Source organism: Colias philodice, chromosome 29, assembly GCF_061535455.1.
Source record: "Colias philodice isolate Cphi_HAF_F1 chromosome 29, ilColPhil1 Martin Lab GWU primary, whole genome shotgun sequence".
NCBI classification, from domain to species: Eukaryota; Metazoa; Arthropoda; class Insecta; order Lepidoptera; family Pieridae; genus Colias; species Colias philodice.
Genome location: NC_143114.1, coordinates 2286223 through 2298909, shown reverse-complemented (window position 1 = coordinate 2298909; position 12687 = coordinate 2286223). Strand labels below are relative to the sequence as shown.

Sequence of the window (12687 nt, the reverse complement as noted above, 5' to 3'; positions counted from 1 at the left end):
AATATATTTTCTTTTTTTTGCCTATTTTCAGTACTTTCGTGCAAAAAACCTAAGCTACAATAGACCTAAATCCTTATGGATTATAAATAATCTCGTGTCCGCAGAAGACCAGTTTATGACGTCATTAGCGCTGTCTGAAACACATAAATAACCTAAATACTCGTAAACCGTCAAAGACGTACATTTCGTCGGCCGTTGAGAGCTTAACTTTAAATATTATTTAATGCATTATGCAATTGTACTTATATTATAATGCAGTGTTTGTTTGCTTAACCACGCTTATCTCAAGAACTACGGGTCGGATTTGAAAAATTCTTACTGCATTAGATAGCCCATTGATCGAGGAAAACTATCCATACTATATAATACATATTATAAATGCGAAAGTAACTCTGTCTGTCTGTTACTCAATCACGCCTTAACTACTGAACCAATTTGCATGAAATTTGGTATAGAGATATTTTGATACCCGAGAAAGGACATAGGATAGGTTTTATCCCGGAAATCCTACGGGAACGGGTTTTTCTTTGAAACCGCGGGCGAAGCCGCGGGCGGAAAGCTAGTAGGCTATATATCATCACGCTGAGACCAATACGAGTGGAGCAATGCGTGTAAAACCGCGGGGCACAGCTAGTGTATTATGCAACGACTGCCGGCTAAAAAACAATGTTCGAAAAGCTGACGTTACGGATAACATTTTTCACAAAATCAAGCTATCAATTACTATTATTGTTAGCTTGTGTTTCTCTCAATGACCCGATTTCACGAACCAAATTGCTATTGTTGAAATACGTCCGCGTCTGTCATCAATCCGTCACTTTTGACAGATAGCAGTTTAAGATTCAAAACTGACAGATAGAGCGTTTAGTAGTTTACGTTTTTTGTTTTTTGTAAGAATACCGCTCAAGTGTAATCGTAGAAGATATAAAACGGCAGTTTTAATACGACATCCAAACGTTTTGGAAAAGTTCAAATTATCTAATTAAAAGGAGTATATTCGTTGCATAATAAAGTTTATTATATAACGAATTATCATAATCAGGCAAAAGCCTTTTAGTCTTTTAATTATACAAACAGCATATAGCAATTAAGCGCAGGATTAATGTATGCTTTCATCCAAAATATTTCCAACCAATGTGCCTAAATTGTTCCTCATTATAATGTTTCAAGTCTATAAAGAACAAAGGTTAGTATATACTATATATCTACCCTATAACATCCGTACAAAATTAAAGACAACTCAACTGTCCGTACACACTCGCCAAACTACCTACATAGTATAAAAGCTCAACACCTCGTGCGAACGCCACTTAATTTTCAATAAAGCCATCCATCTGACGTAATATATGCGATGCGACGAGCACGAGCGACGAGAACGAGCATAGGTTTCCTAACCAAACCGGCTCCCATAATACCGCACACAATAGAGAAGTCATCGGACTTTCATTTTTGACCCGAATGCATTTCGCGACTTGCGCAAGCGCCGTGAGATCTATCCGCTAATTAGCGGATTGCCTGCTGATTTGGATGATTCATTAGGCAAATCTAGGTGTAATTACGAAATAATTACATAGAAATAATACCTCTTTTTGGGTCGCTACAGCGAGAGTAGTAATAAATTACAATAATTCATGGCTCAGCGTAACACGGAGAGGTTATCAGGTTAGACAGCGGAGTTAAATACCAAAAAAGTGTATATTTGGTATAGCATAAAAGGCAGATTACCTACTTGCTCGTAAAGGAAACTGGTTTAGTAATTCAAGGACAATAATATGAGGAGAAATTTTCAGTAAAGTGCGAACATAGGCGCGAGATTATTTATTACTAGCTTTCCACCCGCGGCTTCGCCCGCGCAGTCAAAGAAAAACCCGCATAGTTCCCGTTCCCGTGGGATTTCCGGGATAAAACCTATCCTATGTCCCGGGGTAAAAAGTAGCCTATGTCCTTTCTCGGGTATCAAAATATCTCTATACCAAATTTCATGCAAATTGGTTCAGTAGTTAAGGCGTGATTGAGTAACAGACAGACAGACAGAGTTACTTTCGCATTTATAATATTAGTATGGATTTTTTACCAAAGAAAAAATAATAAATAATCTCTTTCAACCTGTGTTCGTCCACTGTTGGACGTAGGTCTCACCCATGGCACGCCACTAAGCCCTATTGTTGGCGAATAAATAATACTATAATGCTTTCCACTAGGTGCAGTATAGATCCGATAGTGGAAAGAATGCTATTCGATGCCCAGAAATCATTTAAAAATACAGGGATTTAGATGATCGTCCACTGATAAAAGTCCTTTACCATCAAATGCCTTAACCCAGTTGAATTTCCGTAACGATGATAGCTTTCTTTAACATATTTAACAACAAGCACTGACGTCACACCCCAGTTCTCACACTTATTATTCGCTCATCATCATTAGTACTTACTACCTAGTTACACACACACACACACGCAAGCACACATTCACACCTGTTGATGGTCCAGTTGATAGCCTACATTCATCCGCCCTAATGATGGTAACTGGACGTATGACGTAATCTGTTTTTTACCCACACATGATCATAATGGATCCCGTGGTTCCGCTCGCTTCATTTTCCAGTCTCCGTTGCATTGATTCAATCGCTCGCTATCGCAGTTTTATTGGTAATGGTCAGATTGTTTAGGTACATCTATTCGGATTTAGTCAGATTGTTTCTTGTCGGTTCTTCTCCATAGATACTACTTTCCGAATAGGTGGTCAATTTTAAAAATGTTATATGACGATTCAAAAGTGCTTCTAGAAGAAATCTAATTGAATAAATAAATGTTTGAATTTGAGTATTGTCTCGTCTCGTTCGTTTAACTTTAGATGTATCAACCGATCACTTACTTAGAGAAGCATGATAAATAATGTGATTGAAGCTGATTTTAGAAAGGTACATTTTTTATAACCAAGGCTGGAATTTATACTGAAAGCTATTATCTCTTAACATGAACCAGCAGCGTTTGCTACAACAACCATACCGAGAGGCTGTTTTGACTTGCTATACGATATTATTTCGATGTGCAAATAATATCAATCAGAGCATTTTAGCTTAATTCACAAACAACCGTAAAACCTTCCAAACTAACATACCTATTTGCAATATCTACACCCGATAAACACAACTACATTCGATCGTTATGAACTACGAACATATGCGATGAAATTCATACAAATTAATACGAACATACACATAAATCTTCATTATAATGTACGCAGATAAGTACGAGACAAATCGTTCAATGTAGCTAATTATTCATTCCCACTAATAAAATGATAACACACATTAACGTTTCAATCGAGTATGATTTACTGCAGTATTGCATTACTCAATTAGCGATATAATATTGCATGTGTTATATTATTTACATATAACCATGCATAAACTATCTGTGTATCTTTTTAACCGGTTTATATGCATTCAAGTAGTAATCAGCTTAATCTAAACTAATATTATAAAGCTGAAGAGTTGTTTTGTTTGAACATCCTAATCTCAGGAACGAAGGGTCCGATTTGAGAAATTATTTCAGTGTTAAACAGTCAAATTATTGAGGAAATTCGACAACGTTTATGCTTCACGTACTAAATATGAAAAGATAAAAATCTTTATCTACTTTTACATCCAAAAATGTGTACTAACGTGCCTGGTGTCTTCAATATCTAGGTACCTACCTATGTATCAATGTCAATGACCCCGCGACATCAGTCAGTCAGCTGCTGTTCATAAGAATCGCGGCGGGGATTACGCACCACTCGGGTTGTATTAAAGTGGGGGAAGGGGGTGTGCCTCCTCTTTTTTGTGTTTCTAACCAATAGGTACAAGAGTTTCCGAACGCTTTATATATAGGAATGCGTTTTGCGAACGGCGTGGATAGACGTATTATATGAATATTTAAAAATATGCTACGTTTTGAGATGGCCGGTTAGGCGTAAAGTCCTCCTATGGGGGTTCAATCCACCACGCTGGCCAAATGCTGGTTTTATTTATTATTTTTGGATGTTGGGTGGATGTAACATGTCCTTCCGATATTTTCCTTCATGTAATCTATTCATCCTTGTTATTTACACCGTAATTAATTGTTTATTGAAGTAAGTAAAACTTCTTTAGGCGCGACTAGGGAGTAACTCAGATTTTTTTTCTGACGGAAGTAACGCTGTGTAGTTTCCGCCATTTAAAAATAATAATTCTGATTGGTTGTAAGTATATGTCATAAACTACACGCTTCTTGACTTATACGCCAGCTAGTGGCAAATATCATAATCAATTAGGATTATTTATTTTCAAATTTTCAAACGGATCAATTGTGAATAGCAAAGTGAATGAAAAATTCAACAGTTTTAAAAACATTATTTTAAATTGCAAAATTTTTTGAAAATCTCTAAATATACTTGTTTATTTATTACTTTTAAAATAAGTAAATTAAAAATAAATTTTTTGACAATTGCGACATTTTATAATATTCAATAACAAGGTTATATTGACATGTGCGTTTTACTTCAATCGCGCGTAAAGGTTACACGCCCACACTTTTTTTTTATTTCTTTCACGTCGCAATACCCGATGCTGTAGTATATTTTTTTGCGTCTGGAGACAGTCATGAGGCTAGAGAGTGACATAGGCAACTTTTTACCGCGGTTAAACATCTCATTCCCATGGGAATTTCCTTTGTCACAGCCGCGGGCGGATAGACTCTTTATAAAAACGACTATTAAAAGTTATAAAATTTATAAAACTACACATTAAATCGATCATTAAAGCATCTAGTATCTACATAAGGTCATACTTTAAGTATCACTACATAGTACAAAACAAAATCGCTGTCGATTTTTGTCCATACATATGTATGCTTAAATCTTCAAAACTACGCAACGGATTTTGATGCGGCTTTTTTTTAACAGACAGAGTGATAAAACTTTCCTCGAAAATATAGGGATATAGGGACAAAAACCGACTTTGTTTTATACTATGTAGTGATTACGTTCTAGAAAAAGCGGACAAAGTCGCGGGCGGACAGCTTGTCTCTTTATAGACGCGACTTACTAATCTTTAAAACTACGCAACAGATTTTGAAGCGGTGTTTTTAGATAGAGTGATTCTCGAGAACAAATTTATAATATAATTTATTAGGTTTATTTTAATTCTTCATAGACGCGACTATCTAATAAAATTACACATTACATCGATCGTAATATCACCTAAATAAGGTCAACACTATAATATTATATTGTATGCAATCGGGTCAGCTATTTATACATCTTAAGTAACATCGCATTAGCCGCATACAAGCCGGTAATTTGAGGCAATAAGCCATACGAGTAACTTCCGGTATCGACATATTATAGCCGTCGCTATGGCAACGGAACGTTGTACATTGCGCGGTGACTACGTTACGAAGTAAGCGTTCATTGTATGTTTTGCTATACAAGCAGCAATGTATAGAGAAGAGACAGAAAGAATGAGTTTAATCTTTTTGTTTGTAATGTACAGTGAGCCAATTTTGGTTATGGTAATAAAATTAACTGTTAACAAAATTACAGAATCCAAATGGGTTTTCATTGCTTGTTATTAAAATGAAAATATTCCGTTTATGATAATTGTATCATGTTGAATTATCTTACCAATACTAGCTGCCCCGGTCAACGTTGTCCTTACCCTTATTATTGAGGGGGATGAAAAATAGATATTGTTCGATTCTCAGACCTACGCGATTCGCACACAAAATTTCATAAGAATCGATAGTCATTACTCATTAATTCATTATACATCCCTACTAATAAGTATTATAAATTCGAAAGTAACTCTGTCTGTCTGTCTGTTACTCAATCACGCCTTAACTACTGAACCAATTTGCATGAAATTTGGTATAGAGATATTTTGATACCCGAGAAAGGACATAGGCTACTTTTTACCCCGGGATATAGGATAGGTTTTATTCCGGAAATCCCACAGGAACGGGAACTATGCGGGTTTTTCTTTGACTGCGCGGGCGAAGCCGTGGGTAAGCTAGTATTACATACAAGAAGATTATTACACTGAAGAGTTTGTTTGTTTGTATTCTGCCTGCCTAATCCCGAATAAAAAAAAATAATAATAAAAAAATCTTGTTTGAATGATACATAGATCGATTTATCGAGCAAGGATATAGACACACCTATCTCATCACGCTAAGACCAATAGCAGCGGAGCAATGCAGATAAAAACCGCGGGGCACAAACACAGCTAATAATTCATAATTATTAAGTTTGTCTTATACTATGTATAATGTACATTCTTATAATTTCGTGAATCACCCCCTAATCCCATACAAGGAACTCAACACGCGCCGCACATGTAATTAGGTCCCCGCGAAGCCCCGCAGCGCCGCCGCTTCCTCCGAACCGCGGGGTGAGCGTAACGTTACACCCTGTAAGTACGTAGGAAATAATCATTGATTTTAAATTTTTATATTGGAAACCGGATCGGTAATATTTTGTCATTTCTTGATTGGCGAAAATTGGCGGGGATCAAATTTCTGTGTAGTTGGAAAATATATATCCAGTGGATCGGCGATACCATAGAGATCTAGTATCTAGATCTACCTTTAGTTTCTGTGATCTGTGGGCGATACCGATATATCGGCTTGCCGATTATATCCGCCGAAATATCGGTATCGGTATCGTTACATCCCTACTATCCACCATATAAAATAAATAAATACTTGTTATATAATATGAAATCAAGAGGTAAGTAAATGATTCCTGGGTCTGGTGCTTCCCGTCCTGGGTTCGATTGAAGATGAAGAAAAAAAATGTTTCGATCTGGCAGGACACAGAAGGCTGATCATCTACTTGTCCTTAAGGTATATCGATCAGTGTAAAAGACTTCAATACCAATATCACAAACATGCATGGGTGTTAAATCATAAATAATTAATAGATTTTTCAATGCTTTTATAATAGCAAGCTATAATTTTTCATGTGGGCTTCTATATTTGGTATAAATAAAAGCAATATATTCAAATACATATATCAAAGATTACCTACGATTCTTTGTAGTATAATTTTTGAGATCGTTGTTTGCAGTAAGTTGCTTCGGACACATTATAACAATTCTAACACATACTCAGCTTACACACACCTCAGCTTATACATTCCTCACACCACACACACACACACACGTACAGCCGACGGGGCCACAAAAGCCCCGACCTTAATCCGATATAATCGAATAACGATATCGATTCACAAACGCTCCACATTCAATCGTGTGTGAAATCGATTCGGCACATGTCACCGCGCCCGCCGCGCCGTACGGTCAAGCGCGTACCGCGTGCTAACTGTACCTACCTACTTGGTGAACTAAAAAATTAATATATGACTTTATTGTACACCCAACGCACAAACTCACAACGCACCTTGCACCAATCTGTAAATGTAAAAAAAGAATCCCTATTTCCCTTGGTCACAGCATCACGCGTGAACTGCTAGACCGATTTCGATAATACTTAACATAGAAGTTGTATTTTAATATAGCTTAAAGGTATTATAACCTTCACGAGTTTGACAATTTGCGAAGACGGTATAGGTATATTAAGAAGAGCTGGAACGTCAACACATTTACACATTGCACATGTTAGGCCGGGAGATACTGACACAAAATTTCGGGTCATTTGTAACAGGATGGCGGTCTAGAGGGGTCTTAGTACGCAATGACAAAAAGAAAAATGACGTAAATGTCTGCACGATGATGATTACCTGTGCAAAAGTTAGCCTGGTACAAATGGTTGAATTGTTTTTTTTTTTAAAATCAACGCATCGCGTCGGTATGGGGGGCTGTTAGTTACACCGGAAAAGTATGGCATTACACTACCGCCTACATCTTTTTTAAGGGCTATCAGTAAATTCTAAAATTTTTGTGTTACAAATCGTTGGACTTTCGCTATTTATCCGACGAGTTCGACTAACGCCCACGCGACTAGTCCGCCGGTACCAGCGTTCTGACCATCATTTTTTTTTTAGTCATTGCGTAATAAGACCTCTGTAGAACCGCCATTCTGTTACAAATGACCCGAAATTTTGTGTCAGTATCTCCCGGCCTATGTATGTGTCATATTTTGCAATTGTTTATAAATACAGGGTGATGTAATTGGTGTAGTACGATGAAGAATTTTGTGATACAGTAAATGGAAGAATTATAGAATATTTTACAGTATTTAATAAAATCATTTAATTTTTTGTTCATTTTCATTAGAAATGTCAATTTTTCTCACCAAGGTGGAAATTTGGATGATAAGGATCTTGTTAGAAAAATATAAATTTTGACTAAAATCGGCATTTTTTTTTTCAAAAATCAAAGTACTAATTAATAATCAGAGTTATCACATTATTAAAAAAAATAAGCCAAACAATACACAATTTTTACCTACTTGATGCAATCCTCAAAGATCATGGACATAGTGTATTGCGCCTTCCACCATACCATCCAGAACTCAACCCAATAGAGTTACTATGGGGCATAATTAAAGGGAAAGTAGCATCACAAAATGTGAACTTTAACTTGAAAACTGTGTAAGAATTATTTAGAAAGGAAGCAAATGCTATTAGTCTGGATATGTTTAGTGACGTTTGGAGAAAGACGCGAGAACATGAGGAAAAATATATTCAATTAGAACCAAAAGTAGATAATTACACTGACTCATTTATAATAACATTAAGAAATTCCGACAACGAAACATCGAGTTCTTCGAGCGATGAAAGTTACAGTGAAGTAGAAGATTACGATTATGATTAAATAGATTCTTCTTCTTCTCTATAGATACTGCTTTCTGAATTGGTGGTAAATGTTAAAACTGTTAAACTGTTATGACGATTCAAAAGTGCTTCTAGAAGAAGTCTAATTGTATAAATGTTTGAGTTTGAGTTTAAAACCAATAGTGTGAAAATTATACAATAAACATGTAACACATATTTGTTAGCGCGTATTGGTAGGTATTACGTACTTACTACAAATATAATATTTCTTAGATATCTTTACTCGACCAAAGTCAGGAATTTAATTATTATTTGATAATTGAATTATTATTAATACTTTTATCCAATTGATTATTATTAGAATAAATAATTAACTTCATCAATTGATTTACTTTTAAATTATAATTTTACAGGTAAATTATGAGAGCTTTCATAAGTAATTATATTTGCATATACATATCTACAACGCACCCATTTTACAATTCAAGTCTAAAATGAAACTAGAGTCGCATTTATTTTTGAACATACTGTAAGTGAAATTGCATAAGTGTGAGTACTGTGAACATGCCAGCTTTTCCTAATTGACCGATACGTCTGACGTAATAATAAGCTTTTTTGTACACCATACAATATTGCACACCAATCATTGATAATTCTTATCAACAACAGGTAACAAGAACATTAAACCACACAATTAACTTGCATTAAACTAAGCTTCTTTTCCTTTTTCCACATACCTACTTCTCTCTAAAACATCATCGACAATTGACACGGCTCTCACAATCAATCAATCAGAAAAAACTTCCTCACCAATCACCAACTCATCAACATTCTTATCTCTATACAAATAATATAAAGCTGACGAGTTTGTTTGAACGCGCTTACCTCAGGAACTACTGGTTAATATTGAAACATTCTTTCTGCGGTAGCTGCTGGATACCTATCCAAATTTATGGAGCAGCAATGAATACTAAATATCGTTAAAAAATTAAACTAAATCACGATTTAGGTAATCCGACAAAAAAAAATTTGTCACCGGTTCTTGACAAGTTAAGTGTACAAAGTTTGAATTAAAACTGCCCGTTTAAGGTGATGAATTAATTTTTCTAACATTTACGGCCCTTTTTAAACCTTCGTAATTTTTATATTATTAAAGTTGTCATGATGAAAATTCTTGACAAGAAAGTTCAATAGTAACACAATACGTCTACCGTTTTAGAAACATGATTCCATGATATTTTCTCGATAGAAAAAAAATACAAAGTTCTCATTGTTATTTTTTTTTAATCTCTGGCATCTTCAAAATAACAAACGTAAAGTTACGACTTTTTGGATATTAACTATAAAATATACAACCTATACGTCTACCGTGTTAGAATTTTGAAATATGCGATGGTTTTGAAATAAACAAGAAATACTTGAAATTAGCGCCTGATCAGCCAATATAGCGAGAGCCGCCCTGTACCTTCCTACCCCGATCGCTGCACGAGTCATTCCCGCTACGGCCGTCACACGGGGAACTTGTGTCGCTTGCGCAATCGTAAAAAAGGGTGACAACACGATAAGACAAAAAGAGACAAATGGGGACAATAAAGAAAATAAGAAGAAGAAACATAAAGGTTGGAGGAAAAAGAATGCTTACAATTGGAACAAATTAATGAAGTAAGTTGGTTTTATTTTAAATTTGATGATAATTGTATTATAGACGATGTTTGATATGTACCCCTGTTTTAAGTACATAACGAATGTGTAAGATTTTTTCATTTATAGCATAAATAATCTTTTCAGAAATCCGGAATCCAGAAAGAAAATAAACCCACTGATTGTTCACAATGTGAACCCACTCCTTCGTAAGTACCTTTATTCAGTCAAAAATGTATGTTATCAACGCTCTACTGGTTTTATCGCATGATTCCATTTTTAGCAAAAAGCAACAAAGTGCAAAGAAATAAAAAATCATGGTGAACTTAGTGGAAGTATGGTGGACGTAATATGGAATTATGGAACAGGAGCTCGTTGGAGTAGTATTATATTTAAAAAAAAAATGTTGTGTGGTTTTATGAAACCACGGTAAAAGTGAAACTGTTCGAATGGTTCCGAACACTGCTTTGTGTAGCGCATGTCGCGTGACGGTCGGCTGCCGAGTAGGTATACCTACTCGGCAGCCGCGATACACGCGACATGCGCTACACAGACCAAAAAGTTTGAGACGATGTAATAAAAGTTTCACTTTAAAATACGAAAAAATTTCAAGAATTTCTTAGTAGGTGGTAGATAAGTATGTTGTATAAAGAATTTGATGTTGATATTTATTTCATTTATACTTAAGTACTACACCTGTGCGGGAAATTGCTTAGTACTAAAACCGGTTTATATTCATATTTACATAGTAATGTGAGTTTTCATTTCGAAAAATTTTGTGTAAGTATATTAAATTGAGTTCCTGGGTGATCTGGAAACACAATTGGGCCCGGAGGATGGCGCTGCAGTCACTCCTCCTAATCACATGAACCGATTTGGATGAATATTTGTGTGCACATTTCATTGTTGTGGGATGATTGGTTGATTCGTTTTCACATTAGCTAATATTATGTATTTTTGTTATTAGAAAGTAAACTTAATTTAATGTTTATAATACATTATTATTGGTATAAATAAGCCAGTGTTCGTCTCACATTGCTGTACCTGCCTACCTATCCTTCCAGGGCCTAACTTTGTTCTGGCTATTTTATTTTGATTATTTGTAATGAATAATTACAATTATAATAGAGTGCAAAAAATAAATACATGCGTCAATATATTTTGTGTTTTTTTTAAACAATTTTTTTATTTAAAAAAATATCATTCCGACCGCGGCTTTGCCCGCGTGGAATTAGGTTATATCGTGAATCCTGTTTTATCCCACAGAAGTGTTCAGTTCGGATAAAAAGTATCCTATGTGTAAATCCAGGCAATTAGCTATATTTTATCAAAATTGGTAATGTAGTCTTGACGTGATTAAGTAACAACTAACAAAAAAATATACAAATTAACATCCAAAGTTTCGCATCAGTTTTACTGTATTAGCGATATCTTCCACTCTTGACTTTGACTGAGAAGAATTAGGGTTTATAACTTCTTTCAGAAATAGTACCTTTCATTTCTGGGCATGATGTAATATCTACGTCAGCATCAAATTCTATCTAAATCAATTCAGTAGTCCGCGTAATTAGGTACCATTTCATTTTTTCAGAGTAACAATATTTTTTGTTATTTTAAAGATTATTTATAACCTGTATTATTTTGTAATAAAGTAAACATTACGAAATAATAATAATTAATAATTATTAATAATGTCTAAGTAGTTGTTAAAAAGAAGATAATTATGTGTTTATAAGCAAGAAAATAAAACCAATAAATCAACAATTAAATATATGTATAACAATATTATAACTGTATGACGACTCCATACTAGGGCATGCACCCGGGTTTACCCGGTTCCGAAAAACCCGGGTAAACCCGGGTTTTTTGAAGATCCTGAGAACCGGGTCTGAATAGTATGAAACCCGGTTCTCCCGGTTCCGACCAAAATATTAAAATATAAAGTATTATTTATATTTTGCTGCATTATTTTAACAAATTTATTCTATCTGGCAACGTCAGACTCACGTGCATCGCGAATTTTCGTGCCACGCCTCAAGCGTGGCTCTGATTGGTTGTCTAACCTTAGATGCTATAAGTTTCCTACGGGTGTATTACTTACCAAAAAAAAAATTAGGCTTCGAAAATGACAAAAATTAGGCTACTGAAATATTTTTATTAGATTTGTCGTGAATTTGAAAAGCTGTTGATTTTACTGTTTCATATAATGATCCAGTCATGTTTTTGTTTTTGGTATCAAGCTGAAATTTATATCGAATACTCAAGTCAAGGCATAAGATGATTGGTTAT

The 12687-nt window shown here is 35.0% G+C and overlaps 2 protein-coding genes across 7 annotated transcripts in view; one reads left to right on the top strand and one right to left on the bottom strand.

Moving 5' to 3' along the window:
• Positions 1-12687, bottom strand: part of hts (adducin 1-like protein hts) — a 94692-nt gene that overhangs the window by 27783 nt on the left and 54222 nt on the right. The gene's annotated exons all lie outside the window — the stretch shown is intronic.
• Positions 6738-11689, top strand: LOC149475784 (uncharacterized). The gene is made up of 4 exons (XM_089712454.1): positions 6738-6750; positions 10197-10419; positions 10546-10607; positions 10682-11689. Exons 1-4 carry the CDS (start codon positions 6738-6740, stop codon positions 10720-10722), a joined length of 339 nt encoding a protein of 112 aa, XP_089568580.1. The 3' UTR covers positions 10723-11689.